Source organism: Saccoglossus kowalevskii, chromosome 18 (assembly GCF_978046115.1).
Source record: "Saccoglossus kowalevskii chromosome 18, keSacKowa6.1, whole genome shotgun sequence".
Taxonomy (NCBI): domain Eukaryota; kingdom Metazoa; phylum Hemichordata; class Enteropneusta; family Harrimaniidae; genus Saccoglossus; species Saccoglossus kowalevskii.
In genome coordinates this window covers 11,717,845-11,742,147 of record NC_140658.1, presented here as the reverse complement: position 1 = coordinate 11,742,147, position 24,303 = coordinate 11,717,845, and the positions used below count along the sequence as shown (strand labels likewise).

At 34.0% G+C, this 24,303-nt stretch overlaps 1 protein-coding gene across 4 annotated transcripts in view; it reads left to right on the top strand.

Annotated features, from left to right (window-relative positions):
• Window positions 1-23,550, top strand: part of LOC100369545 (jouberin-like) — a 33,673-nt gene extending 10,123 nt beyond the window's left edge. The window contains exons 11-31 of one of the 4 annotated variants that reach the window (XM_085493221.1): window positions 81-206; window positions 724-797; window positions 1,097-1,240; window positions 2,272-2,326; window positions 2,943-3,058; window positions 3,572-3,740; window positions 4,967-5,108; window positions 6,586-6,733; window positions 7,244-7,377; window positions 7,947-8,087; window positions 8,600-8,793; window positions 9,302-9,349; window positions 12,012-12,134; window positions 13,718-13,753; window positions 15,661-15,702; window positions 17,067-17,127; window positions 17,872-17,945; window positions 18,716-18,953; window positions 19,603-19,757; window positions 20,672-20,760; window positions 21,203-23,550. In XM_085493221.1, coding sequence (XP_085349347.1) covers window positions 81-206; window positions 724-797; window positions 1,097-1,240; window positions 2,272-2,326; window positions 2,943-3,058; window positions 3,572-3,740; window positions 4,967-5,108; window positions 6,586-6,733; window positions 7,244-7,377; window positions 7,947-8,087; window positions 8,600-8,793; window positions 9,302-9,349; window positions 12,012-12,134; window positions 13,718-13,753; window positions 15,661-15,702; window positions 17,067-17,127; window positions 17,872-17,945; window positions 18,716-18,953; window positions 19,603-19,757; window positions 20,672-20,760; window positions 21,203-21,419 — 2,526 coding nt within the window. In that variant the 3' untranslated portion in view covers window positions 21,420-23,550. The remainder of the gene's footprint in view (window positions 1-80; window positions 207-723; window positions 798-1,096; window positions 1,241-2,271; window positions 2,327-2,942; window positions 3,059-3,571; window positions 3,741-4,966; window positions 5,109-6,585; window positions 6,734-7,243; window positions 7,378-7,946; window positions 8,088-8,599; window positions 8,794-9,301; window positions 9,350-12,011; window positions 12,135-13,717; window positions 13,754-15,660; window positions 15,703-17,066; window positions 17,128-17,871; window positions 17,946-18,715; window positions 18,954-19,602; window positions 19,758-20,671; window positions 20,761-21,202) is intronic. The other 3 variants (XM_085493223.1, XM_085493222.1, XM_085493224.1) reach the window with 3 other exon arrangements.
• The last annotated feature ends 753 nt before the right edge of the window (window positions 23,551-24,303 follow it).

Below are 24,303 nucleotides of genomic sequence, written 5' to 3'. Positions count from 1 at the left end.
ACAAAACTTGCGTGACGATTGAGTGAAAATATTGTTATGGTATTTATATCATTTGCATTTCTGATATGTTACATTTCTAGGTGTACCAATGGTGGTTGAATCTACCACGTCAACCGTACCCATCAACGCTGTACGTAACGTTAAAAGGGTTACAACCCCCTAATAATATCCAGCCTGCTGTCAGGTCATTCTTTGCTACACAAGAGGTAAGTAGTCTACTCATTGTTATTAGTTTAAATTTTGGATTAGTCATAGTATTGTGATGGTACAGCTACAAATCATAGCTGCAAAAGCACTTTTAGTTTTATGCATGTAACTTGTTGCGTGGGGTACAAGAATTGTAGATCAAACACTGTTGCTGTAAATAAAGTTGGTAATTGTTGTCGGTAGTTTGATCTCATATACTGTGCTGTACCAAAGTTACGGCATACAACTGCGGCAATTCTAGAATGCTTTTTTTGGCTTGCTCACTGAGATACTAATCATGACAGCGCAAAAATTAGAAAAACACTAAATTTTATGGTACGTGGCATTTTAACAAATTTTGATCACTCCTGAAGTTATTAGAAGAAACATCTGTTCTGACATTAATTGTTTATTTTCTGATTTCCAAAGTTTGCAGACTGATGTCATTGGAATAAACACCAGTCTGCTACCATGGTAACTTGGTGATATCCACTTGATGTCGTAATTCTAATAGTTTGATTTTTATTTTCTCAACAGGAGGAAGGAACAATGACGTACAAAGATCTGAAGAAAAGTGTTGGATGGGGAATGTCTTCAGCATCCACAGGAAGGTAAACAAAACATATAGATATGAGTGGCCTTATCAACAATAATGAACCTCCCACAGCACCACAGTGAATGACGAACTAGATCCATGTGAGATTGTGGGCAACCACACTACCAAGTATTAAATAGACCATTTTTGTGTTCACTGCGAAATCCGGCATATTGTGTAAAATCAAAAGTAAAAGCAGAGAAAACAAAGGTCATAGTGATGTCAAAACATGGCAAAACTATTTTTTTCGGTATTTCCACACCTAATATTGTGCTATAATATGTAATATGACAACAATTGTTATTTTTATTACAGAGGTAGAGACAAAGGCAAGAGTGGTAATCCAGCCATGTGGTCCAGGCTACCGGGCCAGACCTGTCATGTACCGAATAAACCAACCTACTCTCTCTCCGCTGGTAGGAAAGGATGTTTTGTATTGAAATTCTCACATGATGGAAGGTAATGTTGCATTTTTATTCCACAAACCTCTTTTTTATCAAAGACATAATAAATATTTAGCACTTATGTACTGTTCATAGTTGTAAGCTGACATATTATCTGGGGTGGACATCCGTGCATTTTCACCGCCTGGCAACCATCATGATAAAAACAGGCTGAAAACTCTCAGAAAACTGTACTTTGGGATAGTTGTTGAGACTCTCCTGAACAGTGTAATCAGTGTAATTTAGTTGTTTGGGCTTTCCTCAAAGTTGAGTTTGTTCTGTTTTCTCGACTTCAGCAGTTTTCATCAACTTTTCAACCGGCGTTTCACAGCAGTATACACATAGTCAATGGCATTGTTGTGTGTGTCCAAACATCATAGAACGTTCTGTGACGTAGCTATACCACCGAGAATAGCAATTTAGACCAACACTATGAGTAATTACCTGTTGTACTGAGATGAGAAACCAACATATACTTCAAGTCAACAAAAACATTTTACAGGATTAGAATGAAGTGTTTGAAATGTTATGTTGTGACAAAAATGGCCACCAGTCAGAAAATTCACAACAAATCTAGAATATAAATTGACATGCATATATATGCGTTTATGTTTTGGTTAATCTTGGCATATTTGAGGAATAACAATCCGATGAATGTATGCACAGATTTGAAAATTTTCATTCCTGTCTCTACCTACAAAACAGCATAAGTTTACTTTAAAGCTGGATCTAAACTTACAAGTGTGTATCATTATTATAACTAATCTTAACTTAGTCATTGTAGTATTTACCAGTGTAACCAATATGGTAAATATTTAGTGAGATGACTCTACATAATTTAGATATGTGGCAGAAAACATAGTACAGCTTCAAGTCAGCTAAATATTAATTTATGCTTGAATTGTAACTGTACCTCTACCCTATTTAGAAATTAACATTCTATTAATTTTATTTGACCATAATGTTTACACATGTACATTAGATGCGTATTTGACTACATCTTATTTATTTTATTTGTGTGATTTTTCATGTATTTTTATTTTGTAGGAGTCTTGCGTGTGGTGGTTCTGATAAAGCCAGTTATCCCATCTATATCTATGAGGTGAGTTTATAAGTCGTATCCTAGGGAGTCATGTATGTATAATAAACATCAACTAGGGAGTCTTATGATTGAGTGCCGTATTTATACCCACCTTTGGAAACATTTCATATTTCTAGTAATATGTAATAAATATGAGTGAGGAAGTATTTTTTAGCGAACATTAGCTAGGAAGTCTTGTGTAGATAATATACTGTAAAACATATTTAAATAACCACATGCCATTTTAGCGAATTTGATTCTATGCATGAATTGACTCAATCTACCGATTATTTTAGCTAAAGTGTCAACAATCTCATTGTGAGAATATACTTTATTTTAAATTAGTGACATCTTGAATTAGTGAAATTACAGATTAGTTAAATTAGTTAAAATAACATGCTAGCTAAAAAGACATGTTTTACAGTACATCACCTAGGGATATAAAACATATCAGCTAGGGAGTCATGTGTAGATAATATACATCACCTAGGGATATAAAACATATCAGCTAGGGAGTCTTGTATACTACAATGTGAAATTAACTATGTATGGGAACCCATTGTGCCTATTCACATTCTAGTATTTGTTGTATGCATACTGTTCTGAATCATTGCAATCTGTATCGCTTCATTTGCAGATTCCGTCGGGCAGACTCCGTGGTGAACTGCCGGGACATTACAGCATTATTTACGATTTATGTTGGTCTGACAACGATCAGGAGATATTATCAGCATCGTCTGATGGCACAGCTAGGTATGATAATATTGAAAATCTTTTTCTTTTTTTTGAATATGCTAAACATGTCTGTGTAGTTATTGTATCTAAAGGATGGTAGTCTTGGGATGCAATCTGTTCTTATACAATGTATCTTTAACCCGTTAAATGCCAGACTGTTTCCAGCCAAAATGTTGATTCATCAATTTTTAGTCCCCGTTCGGACGAAGTCCGAAAACGGGGACTTATAATTCGGTCTCCGTCCGTGCGTCCGTCCGGAGTCATGTCTCAGAATCCCTTTGACCGATTCCGTTCATTCTTCGCATGTGCCTAGTACTTCATCTGGGACATATGCACATGCTGTGGTTTAGCGATTCGATTCAAAATGGCCAACTGGCAGCCATCTTGTTTTTTGAAAATGTTGTATTTTGGACATGCTTTGTCAGTTTAAGGTGATAAAGGATGATTTTGGTGATCAAAGGGTTAATGTTGTCATGGTGACTGTTTCACAGACTGTCTTCTGAATATTTGAGTGGTTTATTATTGTTTTAGAATCTGGGATACTGAGTCTGTGGGTGCGACAGCAATACGTATATTCCCACATCCTGCATATGTCTACACAGCGCAGTATCACCCACAGTCGGAAAATATCGTTGTGACGGGAGGGTTTGATCATGTTATCAGGGTATGGAATAAAAAGAGTGCTCAAGTACACGGAGAGGTGAGTATTCAAGTATGAACTGTGAATTGTCAAATTTGCATATTTGCGAATACATTTCTTTCTTGTTTTAAAGTCACAATAGCTGTGATTTTGAACATATTTTTGTTTTAACATAGAAATGACAAAATCTCACTGAAATATTGTTTTAGACACAGATGCATGGACAAAAGTGCTCCTACACAAAACCATGTCACACAAGATGCGAAAACTAATTGTCGTCCACTAGAGACCTGGACATATTTGATGTACATTGTCAGTATATAGCGTATATGCTATGCTTTCAGTGTCCACATTGCAGCGATCACCATTACAATTTGATACTAATACTTAATTAAAAATAAAAATCAGAAAAAAAAGATTGATTGTTACAGCTATTTAAAGGATACTACACACTATTAAATGTTAGAATTGCAAAAAATGTCTCTTTCAAACATCTTAATTTTGTCATGTATTTCTTTGTTAAATTGGAACCAAATGGACATAAATTACTGTAAAAGGATTAATTATTCACTGGGTTTTAATTTTGGTTATTTCACTGACTGGAAAATGCGCTAAATTAAAACCCAGTGAATATGTAAAATTCAGCATAGAACACATTATCTAAATGATAAAACCGTGAATTTAAACCCCACTTAATATGCCTGAAATGGTAAACAGCGAAATTTAAACCCAGTGAAAATTAGTCATTTTACAGGGACTTTGATTTGATTAAAATGTTTAAAAAATATTTTAAAAAACATGATGCAAGCTTATTTGGTGAAGGGTATCAGAGAGAATTAATTTAAAAGGTAGTATAAACAAGATTCTCCAAAATTAAAGATTAAAAATTCAATTTTTAGAATGACCTTATTATCAGTCAAACACAGTTGATCTGTGATTCAAATATTCAGAATGACTCTCACCTTTATTTAACCTTTTCACCTCCTTCAACTTCTTGAGCACCAACGTACATTTTTGTCACCATTCACAAAATAAACCCCTCTATTTTTTTGTGTTTTTTTTTAAATACCTGTAGTCATTAGTCAAATTATAAAAAAAAATTATTAAAACAAATGCCTAAAAATAGAAAAAATCAAAAGGTTGGTGGGGAAATATTATGGTGCCCAAAGTGATAATGTTTTGTATACTGTACTGCTAGCTGCACAGTGGTCAATTGTCAGATACTCTTTGAGTATATTTGAGTTCTTGCGTCTCATTTAACCACGAACTTTGTATTTGCTTTACAGCTTCTTCACGAGTTGATCGGCCACAAAGGTTACATCAATTGTCTGTGTTTTAGTCACGAAGGTGATAAGTTATACTCTGCTGACAGCGTTGGTTCTATTATTGTATGGAATGCATCAATGCATCTCAGGCAACGTAGCGCTGGTAAGGATGTAAATTATTACGATCTCTGCATACCATGTGGTTCTTGCCTATTGTGAGAGTTTTCTCCAGAAAATCCTGACTCTTTAAGCTTTTCACCACCAGTTCCCTCTTTTCATCACAAATTTACAAATTGTGCTATAGTCTGCACTTTCCTTCAGAAGTTTGAGACAAAAACAGCCAATTTTTTTGAGTGAAAACTGAAAATTAACTCAAATTCAGTCTGTTGGCTTCAAAATTAGGGTTCATTTCCAGAAATATTGACGAAAAATTTGAAAAAAGTTCAGAAAAATTTGGGTGAGAAAATCTGGTGGTGAAAAAGTTAATGCACTTTGATATACCTAAACTCATAGTTGCTGTCGACATAGGAAGTAAAGTAAGCAAATAACACCGAATAAACGGCAAGGTAAAGACTATGTCTAATTATAGTAAATACGTACTGCGTGCGTGACTCGAACCAGCGCTCGCGTACGGCACCTAATCGCCTAGCTTCACGCCACTACACGTCTTCCCCTCGGCCACCGGGCATTCCCAAAAAAGGATGCTTAATAACCGAGCTTATTACGTGCAGAGAACGTGAAACCCGTCCACGCGATACGCGCCACACAGCATGGCCAGAATGCGGCAAAGGCCTTCAGATCTGGCTGTAGTAGGATGGTGAAAGTAATGGTACAGCATTTTAACAGTGAATAAGTACTGAGAAATAATTTTTAAACTCATAGTTGCTGTCGACATAGGAAGTAAAGTAAGCAAATAACACCGAATAAACGGCAAGGTAAAGACTATGTCTAATTATAGTAAATACGTACTGCGTGCGTGACTCGAACCAGCGCTCGCGTACGGCACCTAATCGCCTAGCTTCACGCCACTACACGTCTTCCCCTCGGCCACCGGGCATCCCCAAAAAAGGATGCTTAATAACCGAGCTTATTACGTGCAGAGAACGTGAAACCCGTCCACGCGATACGCGCCACACAGCATGGCCAGAATGCGGCAAAGGCCTTCAGATCTGGCTGTAGTAGGATGGTGAAAGTAATGGTACAGCATTTTAACAGTGAATAAGTACTGAGAAATAATTTTTAAACTCATAGTTGCTGTCGACATAGGAAGTAAAGTAAGCAAATAACACCGAATAAACGGCAAGGTAAAGACTATGTCTAATTATAGTAAATACGTACTGCGTGCGTGACTCGAACCAGTGCTCGCGTACGGCACCTAATCGCCTAGCTTCACGCCACTACACGTCTTCCCCTCGGCCACCGGGCATCCCCAAAAAAGGATGCTTAATAACCGAGCTTATTACGTGCAGAGAACGTGAAACCCGTCCACGCGATACGCGCCACACAGCATGGCACAGCATGATATACCTACATGGTTTCACCTTGAGGGAGAAAGAGTCATTTTGATAAAATTGGCAAGGTCACATTAGTGTCACTATGATCCCCAGTTTTCTACAACTTTTCTGTTTTTTTATCATCAGCTGCGAAAAATAAATGGTCGATAGAAAAGACGATTGCAGAAAAAGAAATGGAAGGTGTGACCATCAACAGTATCAAGCTACATCCCGGCGGTACTCGACTGCTGGTACACGGAAGAGATAACAACATTCGAATGATTGACCTCAGGATGTGAGTTTGACCTTTCTGTTCTCATCTCCAATAATGGTGTAACCTATATATTTAACAGTATATCCATCTTCCAAACTCTTTGGTCTCTGATAGTCCTGCAATTATTTTGTATTTTCCTGTTTGTATTTATCATTATCCATATAATTTGATTCCCTGTATCATTTTGTTTCATTTCGAACAGATGCATGTAAACCAAAAATTACATCTATTGTAAACTGGGTTATTTAAATATGATTTATATTGGCATGTCTGTCATTTTAAGCGAGTGGGTTGTCACCTGCGCAAACACAGAAATTGAGTCCCAAGCGACGATAACAACACACGCTAAAAACGCAAAGGCTCAATGGTAGACGCTTGTTTGTAAACAATGACACGCTATAACCATCTGACGCATGCACAGGTGATGACTCCCTCGCTTTAAGAATGTAGTTGAAATTTTCGGGAAGTTAAATTCACACTAATTAAAAATCGATATCATGTTACATACAATCTCTTGAAATATTTTTACAGATATACAATTATGCAGAGATATCTTGGTGCTTTGAATTTTCGTGAACAACTAAAAAGTTCGCTGTCAGCATGTGGTACGTTTGTCTTCTCCGGGAGTGAAGACTACCAGGCATATGTATGGAATACCGATACAGGTAACTGACACTCACTGTATTGTAATACAGATACTTAGATAATGGACATTTTATACTATCCTCCTCTACTCTACTCTATTTTACAAATAACTAAAACTTCGCTCGAAACAACAATATGAGAACCAATCATATTAATCGAGTGAGATACAAATCAGACATATTTTGTGCAATGTAGTTTGTAACATGGGCTTTGATTGGATATTTGAAGAGAAACAGAGTCTATAAATGTCCACCTATAAAAAAACAAGAAAAAGAAAAATCCAATGTCTTTCAAGAACTTGTAAATACAGTATGTGCTCTATAAGAAGTGCCTTTCCAATAAAATTTCAGGTTAACTAAAATTTCATTTATTTTGTAGAATTGTTCATTAAAATATGACTTATTTTGGCTTCGCATGTTGACACACCACTCATTTTTCGTAAATGTATGCTACTTATAGAGAGAATATAGTACACTTATTTCATTCAGTATCATCATCCACTTTCTGTATCATTTGACTTCCTGAGAAGTGCCAAACTGTCGGTGTTTTCTTCCTGATTCCCTCAATATCTACTGAATTGTCATTTCAGGCGATCAAGTCGCTATCTATTCTGATTTGGGATATACGAATCCTGTGTCTGACGTCGCTTACCATCCATTTGATCACATGATAGCGTTCTGTTCTTTTGGTGAAAATCATCCGGTACAAATCTATAATTACGATGCAAAAGGTAAGAACATAATATTTTATTTTTTTTAGCTTATTTCGTTGGTTGGGCTAGATTAAAATCCATTCAATATGTGAAATAAACAATATTATATACAAGGCTTGTACGTAATTATATTGATTTATTTAAATTGATTTTGACTCATTGAAATTGTATTGTCAAAGTTTCAAAATTTCCTATGGTCCCAAGGCTATCAGGGTGGGGCATCTAGACATATGTCCCTGCAGCCTCTGTGAAGTATGCACCAGGATTATAATTATCAATCACTCAACATGAAATACTACTATTAAATATGGATTATTTCTCAGTAATTGGAAATGTATTATCGATGCGCTGTGGACTTTCAGATAGGGGAAACACAGTGACCTTGTAAAACTCTGTTGTGTTCAATAAATTAGAAATGTATATATTATTATTATATAATTTATTGTGGTAGTGTATTTTTGTAGCTGAGATATTATGACATAAGAAATTAAGAATAAAATAGGTTACCGTGTGTTATGTTCATCTTGTAGTTGCCCAGATTGATCTGGGTATCCGTGAACTGAAAGAGATTGATAAATCCAAAGATGGCACCAGTACATTACAAAGTACTGGCTTATCCGATTTACAAGCTGTCTTGGCTACTAAGGACAGGATAGAAGAAGCTGTGAACGCCCAACAAGCCAGACGAATGGACCAAGTATCTAAGAAATTAGCGTCAGTTAACGTGAGTATCATATCCTCAGATTTAGATTTTTTTTATTATCTGCTGTTCTTCTTGTGGTTTTCCATTATGGTGTCCTCTTAGGGTGACTTGAAACTCTTTTGTTTTTAGCTCTACCTTTTGGTGCTAGAGGGCACTGCATTAAAAGCATGCTGCTATACTTAATATAGCCTTTTTTCATTGTAACTCCTAGCCAGACTAGTCTTTGATTTGTCATTGACTTGTAATTGCTTTTGTTAGTAAGGGTTTTAAACTGCTTAAGATATCCAGTCGTGTGTTGACCATCTTTAGTGTGATGCCCTCTTGTATCTTATAATTCTTTTGTTTTTATGCAGTGTAAAGCTAAAAACCTGCTGCAATCGTACTATTTAGCATCCAAGCTGTGTCAGTTTCATCCCTGTTATACCTATTGTTTTTTTTTTCCAATTGTCCATTACCTATTGTTTTATCCATTGTCATTGCCTATTGTGTTATCCTTGCCTTCACCCATTGCTTTGATTGGAACTTGCAGGCTTTTAGCAGGTTGCTTGGCGAAGTACGAGAACGGAATCAACAAGAGGTGGCAATACAATTCAATAATTATATTTATGTTAACGAACAAATTCTTGTTATATCTTAATGGATGACACTGAACACCCTGAACAGCATAATAGACCATTTTCCGTTCACTGCGTGATCCAAAGTTATGCCTGAAATGGAATATAAAAAACGGACACAAAAAAAACATAGTATCAAAGTGGCATAAAAACATTGCATGAGGTTCAACTAACGAGAAAGTATTTTGGTGTTATTTGCATGAAGTAACGATATCTCTATGCAATTTTTCACGCTGGAAGATTGACAATTCAATATAGAAATCATTTGACTTTTATGATGTTCATTCCAGCCATTCAGCACGATCTCAAAATGAACGGGAAATCGCCTGGGATTGACTTATTAATGCTTTCTCATAATTTATCAGCGAAATTAATAATTTGTTTTTAGTACTGTGTCATTTTTAGACCGGACTGATACTTTTCCCAAATTTCAGAAACTGATCAATGTGAACAAAATTGATGATTGTAATGGAAAAGTCAAAGTTCACATGTTTATTTATGTAAATGTGATTGGACCATGGTGTTCAGTGTTGTCAGAACCAGTACCGTACTGCCCTCTAGTGGTGACTATAGAGACTTGACACTAACAAAATTTGTGTGTTCATCTTTGAACAAGTGAAGCTGCACGTAATACATTTCTCCTGTATTTGTCTTTATGTTGCAGTGAATTGCTGGGTTACTTATTCTTAACTTTTTATCTAATTTTAATTCTTTACATTAATCAAATCATTGGGTGTCTTGAATACAGCTCTATAGCATGGGTTTAATGTGGTTTATAAGGTTAACTTTGATTGGATGGAAATGATGAAAACATCAGTGAGAGAAAATCTATGCATCTCTCAGTGGTAAATCCAAACTATGACTATCATATAGTAAATTACTGTAATATTTTGTAGGATTACCACAATCACAATAAAATGTGGATTTTTAACAATGATCCTGGACTGAAATAAAACTGATATTGCAAGCTTTCGTTTTAATTTTTTGACAATTTGGATCAGTATTTTCGGTGGGAGAAATTTGGTACTGAAAGTGCTTTGTAGACTTTCCCAGTTATGCCAATTTTATTTTCTATATGATAATTTTTTTAGAGTGAATTTGTAAAATCTCTGGTTCTGACATAAAATAATATTCTATTCAAGTTAAAGCAACAAGTTTTCATGTAGGCTTTTCATGCCAAATAGTTAGCATTATTTGCTATTCATCGTCCCTTCTTTTGAAATTTTTCATACTCAGATTTCAAAAAAATTTAATAGCAATAATTACCACCACGGAATAGGCCAGTCGTGGTAATTTTGCATCACACAAAGATAAAAGTAAGAATTACTAGTAAAACATTAACATTGCTATGGCTTGACCTGAAGTGATTTTGAAAATGCAATCAATCAATGTCATCCATTTTGGTACGAAACACTACACATGATACAAAAGATGTGATGTTTAATAAACTTCCTGTTAAAAAAAAACACATATATTTTCACTGATTTTTTTCATTAGATTCTGCTTATCTTTGGGGTACAATGCTTTTAAATACTCTGTCAAATGACTGCAGTGTAAATACATCTCAAGTACATTGTAACAACAGTATGAGAATAAAATGTATCAATCTGTATTATACATTGATACATTGTAATTAAAATTGACCTGTATCTTGTATTTGATTCACATATGGGAATCACAACACAATATATAAAACTACTGTTGCTTTCTATTTCTTAAAATCCACCAAAAAATATACTGAACTGAAATATACTCAATATGAGAAATTAATCCTTGTAATATCATCATCCACAGTGAAGCGTAATCAAATACAGCATTATCCATTAATAATATTTATCGTCTATTGTATATGTACTAATCAACGTATCATTTCCTTCAATATATAGGTGCTATAATTATAATAATTCAAGATTAGTCTCAGTAAATTCAGACTTTATGTCATCTGACTTCATAGTTACTAACCATCTAACATAGGTATATGTGACATGTATAATTCTCACTGTAATCCCATACACTGATTGGCTCTATTAGAAGCACATGTTGTTCTGAATTAATTTACAATGGAACAGATGACAGTTTTCTGTAGTTCCACTGCAACCAAAACAGTAAACAAGCGCTTCTAATAGAGAAAATACGGTTATAAGTTACCGTCCATTTAGTTTTAAAAATACTATATTCTTGCTTGGAATTAATTTTCGGAAGGAATGATTCAGTGAAAATAAAATCAGCGAATATACCGTTTTTCCTATATTTTACATTCAACTTTTACAATAAATTAATTCCAGCTAAAATAAAGTACTTTACAGTAAATAAGAAGCAAAAATAATCATGTTCATCTTTTAGATTAAGAGATACATTACAAATTTAAGTTGCTATGTTGATAAAAAAAAGAAGCCGCGTACCAAATTGTCATCATATTTGCTCCATTATTGGGATTCTTGTGTAAAATACATAGGTGTCATTTATAATCAAAATAAGTCGTATATTTTATTGATGCAAGTTTAAGTTTGTTTCTATTTTATGCACTTCTAATCAAGTAAGAGATTAATTAATGCTCAGACTGTGTGTGATTGAGTATTGTAATGTTTTTATATATACTGATTATTTCTCGTTGTATTCTCATAGATGACATCAGGGAGAATGAGTGATAATTACGCGACTCCTGGTATGGGTGGTGCGTATGCAGATACTACTATGAATAGTACATGGGGGTCTACCTTTGACAGGACATGGCAGACACCGATACCTGTGAGTTTTACCATTTCATCTTTATATTTAGTAGAATTTTAGATGTGTATTTCATGGTTGGCATTTAGTTTGTGATGAGCAGGATCTTGTGGTTGATATTGTGGATTCAATATACTCTGTGTTCAGATTCTCTTCACTTTATGGCTTTGTGGACAGCTCTCTCAATGCCTGATGATCTGCAGAATTTAGTTGCTTGTGGTGACTTGTAGGTATTCATTCCTGTTCCTGTTCCTGTTGGAAGGCTAGTGTGTTGTCATTTCATAGAGGAGATTATATGCACAGACAGGTGATTCTCACAGTTATGTGACTATGGCTTCAGACTCATCATCCCCATCGTATTGTCATGTGACACTAACATGTGCATGTTATGTGATACTAACATGTGCATGTTATGTGATACTAACATGTGCATGTTATGCGATACTAACATGTGCATGTTATGGATACTAACATGTGCATGTTATGTGTGATACTAACATGTGCATGTTATGTGATACTAACATGTGCATGTTATGTGGTACTAACATGTGCATGTTATGTGATAATAACATGTGCATGTTATGTGATACTAACATGTGCATGTTATGTTATACTAACATGTGCATGTTATGTGATACTAACATGTGCATGTCGAGTGATAATAACATGTGCATGTCGAGTGATAATATCAAACTCTGTGATATGTATATTTTAATGTATTCAGTATTCCCTTTATGCCAATATTATTTATATCAATACCGTATAGTATTCCTATCAGTGGAACACTACTTAAAACAGATTATATCCACAATGTACTGTAACACCTCCACCAAATTGATGATTATCCAAAAATACTCAATTATTGAACAGTCTGCGGAAGTTAAGAGGATAATTCTGGTTTGACTGGAAGAGATTAATAAATTCTAACTATTCAATTGATAAAAATTTGCGCATAAAATTATTTAAGTAGGTAATCTGAAAACTGCCATGCTGCCCTTTTGGTATCACCACAAAATTGAGAACAGTATTGACACATGGTGAAATGGGAATATGATATTAAGTAGTTTTACGTTCATTGCGCGATCTTGCATATTGTGTGAAAAGCGTGGACCGAATGTCTGCTGCAAAAATCAAATGATTTGTTTTTGAGTTTTATTGTTCAATGACAAAATGTTAATCTTTGAAAAGGGGGATGTTGCTTTGAGATACCCTCACATCATCAAAATTTAACCATCATAAACGTGTATATACAACAAGTAGCACATTATTAAAGGGCGGCAGTCGTCGCGCTGCGTCCTGTTCGATATGGAACTCATAGCGACGTATACAACGCTTGTAAAATACATTGTTTATTTACAGGAAATTCGAACACGCACTTTGCGACAACCACCGCTCTTTAAGTGTGGAAATGACCCTAAATACTTGTTACATCTCACACGTTGTTTTGCTGTCACTATGATGCTATGACTTTTATTTATCCAGTTTTTGTGTTCAATTTTACATAAAATGCAGGATCTTGCAGTGAACAGAAAATTATTGTCATACTAATGATGAATGATTGTATTCTCTCTTTTCATTGTAAATATTACACACTCACTCCTTAGGGTCACGATAATAGGAGACCAGAATCTAAACTCAAGGTATTTCACACAAACTTATCCCTGTAAAAGAGTAATGGGTTTTACTGGTATTAGGAAATGAAACAATATGTGCATGCCATCTTTCAGAAAAAAAAAAACAGATACTGTAGAATACTTTATTTTCGCTTGGAATTTATTTTCGATATTTTCGCTAAAGGGATGATTCCGTGAAAATAAAATCCAGCGAATATACTTTTTTTCCTATATTTCACATTAAACTCATCAAAAATCAGTTAAAATAAATTCCAATCAAAAACGCCCATAAAGCCTTTTCAGCGAAAATTAATTCCAGCGAAAATAAAGTATTCCGCAGTATTTCTCTTGTTATCATTAAAACTAAAAGTGGTTGTCCATTAGAAACTATGAGCTAGCAATGGCAGAATTGAAAAAAACATCACAGCTGATGTCACTTGTTACTTGACAGTATTTTGTTGATATATACATTTATGAAAGTGATTATACTTTTAATAATAAAACAAATACATATGTATTATAATCATATTATCCTGTACAGTGTTGGACAATTCTATTTCAAAATCACTTATTTCATTCAGTATTCTGAATTTTTCTGATTTCTGTATCGTTAATATTCTGTCAACCAATCAGAACATCCATAGGATGGCAATTAATGAATAATATGCACGTTGTTTCATTTCTCACAACACTGTACAACCACATATTTGCACTGAGAAGACTTATGGAGCACCCACAATGCACTGCACTAAAAATGATTACATCACATCTGTATTTGGCATTCCTTGGTTACCCACAATGCACTGGCACATGTTCAGGAAAATTTGCGTAATAGAATGATTAAAGCTGTTTTTCCTAAACTTGAACTTGAAAAGTTGTTCAAGACCAAAGTCTACTGGTGAAAATCGCTTTCAATGATATTGGTGAATTAGAAGCAAATCATCAACATTAATAGAATATTGTTGCACCTCTTGATTTGATAATTCTGATATCAAAATAAAAATAAGTACATAGTTTGTGTGTTCTTGTAGTACTGTAAAAGGGTTAATTATTCACTGGGTTTTAATTTTGCTTTTTTCGCTGACTGGAAAATGCGCTAAATTAAAACCCAGTAATTATGTAAAATTTAGCATGGAACACATTATCTAAATAATAAAACCGTGAATTTAAAACCCACTGAATATGCCTGAAATGGTAAATCAGGGAAATTTAAACCCAGTGAAAATTAGTCATTTTTACAGTAATGGAAAACCAAGCGTATCCCAACTTTCCTTTTACATACATTTCATTCAACACTGTCTTCATACTGTATGCTAACATCATTGCACCCTGCACTTAAGGGGCAACTGCTGCATCTGTTGCAAATTTCTTTTTTATTTTTACTTTCTTGTAATATTGAGCTAGAATGATCATTATTGAACATTACAAATTGCCATTTGACAGAGAGATGGCCACACAGCCCTGTCATGTAGTCCCAAACATGAATATGACTTCTGTGGCAAAATGCACTATGTGTCGTCACTAGCACTTGCAATTTGCACATACAAAAAAAAGTCAGGAGAGACAACAGTGATACTTAATGTCCGAAATTGTCGCCTGGCACAAAAAACAAACAAAAAAAACCTACAATATTCTATAAGATACATGTACCAACAATTGTTTTGTTTGAAAAACTACATTGTGGGTACCATGAAATTCACATAATTTATGCATATTAATTTTTCATGTTGCATAATTTTTCCTGTAATGCAATCTTCTCTGATAATTCTATGCATGTGGTGTGATTTTATATGCATGTATGTGCTGGCTTTATTGTGTGGTTGAAACTAATACACATAGGGGTGATGGGTGACAATTTTGAAGGGTGAAGGTCATTGCAACCTCCATTTTAACTTGCCCATTGCTTTTCTTGTGCAACCTAATAATAATTACAGAAATATGCTCAGGATATGCCTACACCAAGAACTCCCCATCAGGTATTGCTATAATCAGTGTACGGTGTACATATGGTTTTTTCTTCTCGCATAATAAAAGTGTAATTCATCATTACAGTGTTGTGTATTTCACCTGTTTTGATGACAATCATACAGTATTTGCCCTATTAGCGTATGTGATTCTATAAATTGGCACATGTGTGTCAATGATTGAAATATTTTAATGACTCAGCATACAATCAAAGCATTGTTTGGATCTATGTATGCTTCTACTGGAAAAGCACTTCTAAAAGAGCAAATACAGTACTTCTATCCTCATAAGAATACTACGTCTGCCTTGCTTCTTGCTTCTTTCCTCAGTCTTATTTATGTTTCTATTGATAGCGTCTGTTTCTGTCTCTGGTCTATGCATGTTATTCTGTCATGTACTTGTATTCAATAATGCCTGGGTTTGCTGTACATCTGTCGGTGTATTTATTTTACTTTAAAGGTGTATATATGCGTACGTTGTGGCATGTCATAATGAAGTACATGCTCATTTTCCTATAGTGTGTCTTACCGTGCAGTGGTGTAATGTCTAAATGGTTTCCAGTATTCTACTGTAGTTGCCAACATCATATATTATCATCTATTGTTGTCAATTCATATTTGCATATTACCGTAGTATTGGGAATACTCTGTTGAAACTCCTCCATTATCAGAACTTAGTTTTCATGTGATTTCTATAAACGTAATATTACTACCTTGTAAATCATTTAACTTGATATATCTTGAATTGAATCAGTGTTTTCGTTTCTCAACATGTGCCTACCATATGGCAATGCATGTATTTTCTGAAAGCTTATGCATGTATATAGACAAGAACAGATGATTTTAACATTGTTTGTGAGATGTAAAAATCTTGTAGATCGTGATTGATCAAAACTTATCTCATTGTTAGGCCTTGTCTTTTGCAAATGACCTGGGAGCGGAAACACACTAATGTGCAGAGCAAAATGGTTATTGAACTTTTTGTTTTTCATGTTTGCTCACAGAAATTTTTTATAATGCAACACTGAGTACCTGATGTTTCAAAATATATATGGTCTTCTATATATCTAAGCTTTCAGAATATACAGAGTGCACATTGTCATAGTTACATGATTATTGCATGTACAATAAATGAGATAGGGTGGCTAAATGAAAAAAATAAAATAAAAGAGTTCCTTGGCCATTCTTTCTGCCAATGTACTGTTCAGATTTTCATTCAGTTCTATCAATGGTACAAATTTGACATTGATTGTTTTTGAAGAATAAATATGCAAAGATTATGCAAAACCAGGTTTCATTTCTATGTGTCTTCACAATGTTATACATCTTCTGCAACCTGATTTCTCAATGTAACCGTCATTGTATTGCTGTTACAGGTCGGTGGGCTGTCGATGATGTCACCGCATGCAAGTCTTGGTATGGGAGCTTATACATCAGGTTTGTTTGTTTTTGTAATTTGATTTCTTTTTAGGTGACTTGTAGGTCAAGTACTGTAACTTACTTTCCGGTTTTTTTGTTTGTTTTGTAAGTTAGAATACTGGAGTGCATTTAAATTTAAATGTTTTTCCATTTTACGCCTAATTCATGTGTTTTTCTTCTATTGTTTGATTTTCTTGTTTGTACCCTCAAGTCATACTGCTTTCATTGTTTCAAGAACTTTACATAAACATAATATACTCCTTATTAAACCTGTATGTAATTCTACCAAAAGATCATCTAAAATACAAAGATCTGATTGGATGCACATAGCCTATGGCAAAAACAGCAAATTGTCAAAGAGAAACCCCAATTTTGGGACCAACTGACAAAATCAAAAATGTGGCTATTTTTGTTCCAATCTTCTGAAGGAAAGTGCAGACTATTAACGGAACTATTTTGTGAATTTGTGATGAAAAGAAGGAACTGGTGGTGAAAAGGTTAAAACACTCTCACTGAACTGAGTCTGCCAAAGTGTAGTGTTGAGATGATGGCCAACTAAATGGACTTTGATTAGTGAAGATGTTACTTTCATGTGTTGTACATTTTAAGTGTGTCTGGTCTGGTGTGGATGCTCAGTGTCCCAGAAAATTAGAATCAAACAATTTATTTTTCATTTTATACAATATCAAATTATTGCTAGCTCATAACCATTCCGGTGTATTATTTTGAGTGTTATATCTCTATTTCATGCATTATCATTAGGTGGTATGATGGGTACTGGAGGATGGGCTGGCCATTCATTGGCGAGGAAAGGACCTAACGTAGCACTCACGGCAGTAAGTAAAACATCACATGACATTTTTGTATCTTGATGCCTCCTTGTCATTGCACCATGCTCAATATGGATCCATGTATTGTTTCCATGAAATTCTAAAATGAATTGCTGAATGTATGTGAAGTTTAAAGCTGCATTCTGTGAGGTGTAAGTTTATGTTGAATATGTTTTAATCATTTCCAAGTTTGAATGAATGTGGATTCGCAAAGATTAAACGTTGTTCTGGATAACTGTACCATTATTAGATACCAATAAATGAATTAGTCACAGAACACCAATGAACTTTGACCCATCAGTAAGATTTGTAATCCTCAGTCATGCTTTGTGTCCTCAATAGTGTGTGTCAATGGTGGCCAATGTGTGGTTAAATCGCTATAGTTTTCGTTTTGTGTTGTATTCAACATGGGTTCCATGCCCACTTATACAACCTGTATAAAATACTTCGATCACATGACTGTGAGTCTTTAATTCAGTTCTACTAAAGTGAAGTTCATTGCACAGCAAATTTAGAACAAACAATCATGTATTTTACATGTGTTATATGTTTCTTAGAATTCATATTAAACATTAGGCATCGTGACACAACTATCAGCCTTTAATAACATGCGTCGTTTTCAATCCATTCCAGAGCTCAGTCATCCAATCACCAAATATATAATAATATTTTGCATAATCTGTCCTCATTTTCTGGATTGTCCCTTCTGTACAATGAGTAACTCAGTTTCTAGATGCCCAATAAATAGTGTAACCAATCATCATGCTTTACTGCAGGGTCCTGGTGGGAAAGCTTCCTTCAGTTTCAATGCACCCTTGTCACCACTGAAGGACATTAAACACAGACGTGTAGTTTCACTGTATGACTATAATCAAGCCAGATCGGATGAGCTGAATCTATTGAGAGGTGATGTGATAACAGTGTTACATCAAGACAATGAAAACTGGTGGCTGGGTGAATTGGTAAAGAATGGTCAGCAAGGATACTTCCCTGCAAACTATGTAACACCTCAGGGTAAGTGTCTACTGCCCCCTGGTGGTAGGATTGAGAACTGTATGCACTCACTGTTGTAAAAGTAATACTAATATACTAGTAGCTGTAACTGATATAATTACAGAACTGAAATAGACGCAAATGGCTCGTAAGGAGCAAGAGAATCCCAAAACTTGTTTTTGTCCCTCATTTTAATGAATATTTTTATTAATTTTAATAGAAATACTATTTTCGACCTTTTCTTGAAAATGATAGGCCCAATTGCTTTGATATTTTATATCTAAACACTTTGGATGGACCCCAGTCAGAATCATTCATTATGTGACACTATCTTTAAATCATTTATTTATTTATTTTTCAATTTTAATAAAAAAATGTATTTGTATATTTTGCAGTGTCAAATCAGTTTTACAGTAATAATAATTACAATGGTTATTTATTAAGTATAACCAGTATTAAGTTTTTTACTATCGACCTCTGACCTCCAAAGTCAATATATTTTGTCATTTACAAAATAGACCTTTATATGTGAAACTGTTACTCTCTGGTTCAAAAGTAACAAAGAAACATTTTGACAGAAAAAGGGTTAAGTCTTAATTATAGTAATGACACAAAAATAGAAATATGACATTAAATTAAATTAAATTTTACTCTTGTCTAATCTTTTTAGAAACCATGGAAATGCAGGATATAGAGGACGTCCTCGATGGTGGTGACGTCAACGAGAAACCCAGTATGTACGGTACTGGTCCATCAGAAAGTGATGATTTGTTGGATGAAACACCAAAACCAAAGAAAAGAACTAAAGCCAAAAATAAATCAAATGTAAGTAGTAAAATTGTTGCTTGGCACACATGTGTCTGAAGTACAATTTCGAGGTTCAGCGTCAACTACCTTGAATGTACTAGTACTGTGGATGTATTAATTTTTTACTGGATTTAAATTTCAATAATGAGTAAAATTTGCTGAATTATTAAATTCACCTGAGAATGTAAAATTATGGTTGTTTTTATTGGCAAATTCGTGAATTTAACAATCACTGACTGAAAGCCTTCACAGAGATCCAAAACAAATGGAAAAATACAATCACGAAATGATGTGTTTAAATACAGTAAATATGCTAAAATATGAAATGGTGAAATTAAAATATGTGTGAAAATGAATGCTTTTAAAGTATACTCTTTAGATTTGTATTATTGCTGCGTGTTGATAAGCCCCATATGTTGATTGCTTGTGATATATCAATTTTTGGGAATGAACATCCATGAATTTTTACATCCAGACAACCACAACTGTTGAAAACAATGGTCAAAAACTCTCGGGAAAACTGCTTTGAAATTTACGTAACTGTGATTATTGTAATTTCACAGGCTATGTTTTAAAAGTGCCTAGTTTATCATAGTTATAGGTTTCTATTAGAAAATCGGTCACTGTGTTAATGTTACAAAGTGCCTCAATTTTCTTCTATTGCATGGGTCCCTTATTAGGAAATGTAAAATTCTAAATATGAAACAATTATTTGATATTTTCAAAATGACAGACATGTTTGAAAACTAAAATTCCACTAATTCTCGCCATCTTCTCCAGTTCTAGGATAAATAAACCAAGTGATTAGGTCTATGCGTTTTGGTCGATACTTCCACTGTACGGTCTTTCGAGCATACTTTACAATAACCTCCTATAACTTGTGTTACCATGTATACTGTAATTTTTACTGTATTCTGTATCCGACTTGATAGATGTCAGCTGTAGTGACGGCTACTGGTGAGCTGAAAATACTCTCAGGGCCCGAAGACACAGTCAGTGAGATGGACATACCTACTGTACCGTAAGTATTGTCTTTTTTTTTATTTTCTAGACTTGGTAGGTCACTTAGTAGGTGTAAAGTTAAAGTGGGAGGGTCGTCACCTGCGCACACGCGGGAATCGAGTCCCAAGCGATGATAACAACACATGCTGAAAATGCAAAAGCTTATGGTTAGGCGCTTGTTTGTAAACAATGACACGCTATGGCCATCTGACGCATGCGCAGGTGACGACACGCCGGCTTTAAATGAAAGGCGTCATAATGTTGACACTACAAACGCACACAACCACTCCAATTTTTTTCTGATTTCAAATTATCCACTACTTGAACACTGTTCATTGTATCTTGAATTAAACTGGAGAGTGTGGTAAAAACGTTATATATCAAAAAATATTCAGACCAATTAATATCAATTAATAATATCTACCTGTATCATGTTAATATCATTATTATTGTTTCAATAGAGCAAGACGAAAGAAGAAAAGGGTAACCACTAAGCAACTTGCTGCCACCGGCGACACAACAACTGATGGTGAAACTCCTAGGAAACCTAAACCCAAAAGACGAGGCTCCAGAGAAAATCTACTAGATGATGATGAGACTCCAAGAACGACCTCAGACACCGAGAAAAAAGGTGGTAAAAGAAAAACTAAAACGAAACACATTGAAAAATCAGCGTAGAATATTTACATCTGTTTATTTTAAATAATTTGTAAATAACTTTATAATGTTGTAAACCCGGCTGAATGGTTCATAAGCTATCAAAAGTCACACCCGTCCAAAAGAAATTATACATATAGTTTGTGGAGATCGTCCAACAGGTTTACACTGTAAATAGTTCAGAGGTGCACAGCACTACTGAAATGTTTCTCACATTTTAATTTATAATTTGCCAAATAAAAAAAAAATTAAAAGTACTTTTCATGAAGATTATTTTGATATTTTTTGTATTAAAGTATTCCCTTTTCTGTATTTATTGGTATATCATCATATTCCCAATTATGTTTAATATACAGATGATTCTATTTCAGTTTTAGAAAACATGCTTGTTTTATTTCAACGAATCAGCAGGTGTGATTGGATAATCAGAATTTATGACGAAAATCTTCTATATTGTGGGTGCTAAATTTGTAAATCAGATAAACTAAGAACTTTGTTTTAAATTTGTAAATATAATAGTTTGTACAGTTGTACATATTAACACAAATTTGAATTTACTTTCCTTGAAGTTTGTTCTCATTGGCATTCCTGATGATGATTATGGGATGTTTATCTCACCAATGACATGGTTTTTATGACCTCTGGATGTTTTTTATGTTGATAGTGCTTATCAATAAAACTACACATTCAGTATTTGCCTTCTCTTCTCCACCAATTTGGTAATCAGTTTACTTCCGCTTCTCTGCATACATGGATCACCTTTAATTATATAATTTATAAATATTAAATTATTACTATGTTGTCAAACCTATGATATGATGGTACTACAACAATGACGCCTAACCCCTTTCAATATTCAGTATCAATTTTTTTAGTACGGTAAATTGAATTGCTAAATTCAAACTAAAGGAACCTAGTGAAGTATATTAAAACATGAAAGTATTAATTTAAACCCAGTTTATATAACTCTTTTCAACCATAGACACGTCCACCATCTTATGTGAATTTTGTACAAAAACTGTATATTGTAGTCTTGGTAACCATATTTGTCATAACTTTAATTGAAATTCTCAATATTTGTAACCATATTGTAACCTTTTAGCCATTGTATAATTTATTGTAAACATATTGTATCTGTCTTTGCCAGATATATAGCACTTTAGCCATTGTCTTATTTCTATTGTACTTCATTATTTTACCTGTTTAGGCCAAGCTGCTTAATTACTGTAGAATACTTTATTTTCGCTTGGAATTTATTTTCGCTATTTTCGCTGAAGGGATGATTCCGTGAAAATAAAATCCAGCGAATATACTTTTTTTCCTATATTTCACATTAAACTCATCAAAAATCAGTGAAAATAAATTCCATACAAAACGCCCAAAAAGCCTTTTCAGCGAAAATTAATTCCAGCGAAAATAAAGTATTCCACAGTAATTGATTAAGTTATTTTCAATTTGGTTATGTTTTTATGATAAGCTTTTTCTATGAAAAAAAAATGTTAAATTTGTTGTTTTTGCCAATTGTTTGCCAAATTATCAGTCAACAGCTATTTATGTACTGTAGAATACTTTATTTTCGCTTGGAATTTATTTTCGCTGAAGGGATGATTCCGTGAAAATAAAATCCAGCGAATATACTTTTTTCCTATATTTCACATTAAACTCATCAAAAATCAGTGAAAATAAATTCCAAGCAAAACGCCCAAAAAGCCTATTCAGCGAAAATTAATTCCAGCGAAAATACAGTATTCCACAGTAAATATAATATTTATATATAAAACATAATTGAACTATTGACACTGTTGCTGACTCGACATTACACATTGCAGTTCTGTCTTCATGATTTGGTTAAATAGTTGTATATATATAACCAGTATAATCAGTTCACTTTTAGTGTTTCTCAGGGTAGAGGCAGGTTTCTTTTTTACGAGAAAACAGACAGCACCTACTTTACAGTGTATAGCCTATATCATACATATTCCTACTTAACTTTCCAGCATTTGATTCCTTACTAAAAAGAGTGAGTGATCTGTTAAGGTGAAGATTTACTTGTATTTATATTTTTCTATGGAGCAACATGAATCATATTATGAATAAATACTATATGAATATACTAGTTAAAAAGTATATTACATATAATACAGACTTAAAACTCTTCTTTTTATCTGTGATTTAGGAATGTATTTGGTATTTCTGGTTCATGTACCAACTTATTCCAAAATTGTGTTTTGAGAGTGTCATGTGAGATGAATGAATTCGAGACCTATTTGTGGGCCTAGTCTATGTATGCAAATAAATGTGCGTCCTTATCTCAGCTATGTGTCATCATTCCTCAAACATGAACAGATTTTGAATACTCCAAGCAAATTGACAATTTCTCTCGCCTAAATACACCCTGTTCTACGGACATTTTGGTCTGAAATAAGATGAACAAACTCTGCATATTTTGGTAAAAATGATGTCATTTCTGAGATGAACAAGAAAGTTTTTGGTGAAAATTACGTTATTTCTGGAAATTATTGGCCTAAATCTATTTTACTTCCTGGAAAAGTTTACCTATATTTAAGGACTTATCACGTATGGAAGTATCATCATCTGGTGATCAAGCATATTTGTTCATATAGATTGGAGCCTGAACATTTACATCTAGAATGTAAACTTTGACCCTGAAATTTCAATCATTTGTATTTGTGAGGAGGATAGCTCGGAGGAGTTATGTCCACAGGGTCCATAGCGTTGGAAAAGTCCTTTGAAAGTCTTTGGATATTTTGGGGTCTGGAAAGTCTTTGAGTTGTCTTTAAATTACAGGAAAAATGAAAAAGTCTTTGAAAAGTGTGTTTTCCTAGTTATTAATTCATTTTAGAAAGGCCCGTTTTCTCCAGGGAACTACCATATCTTCAGAACT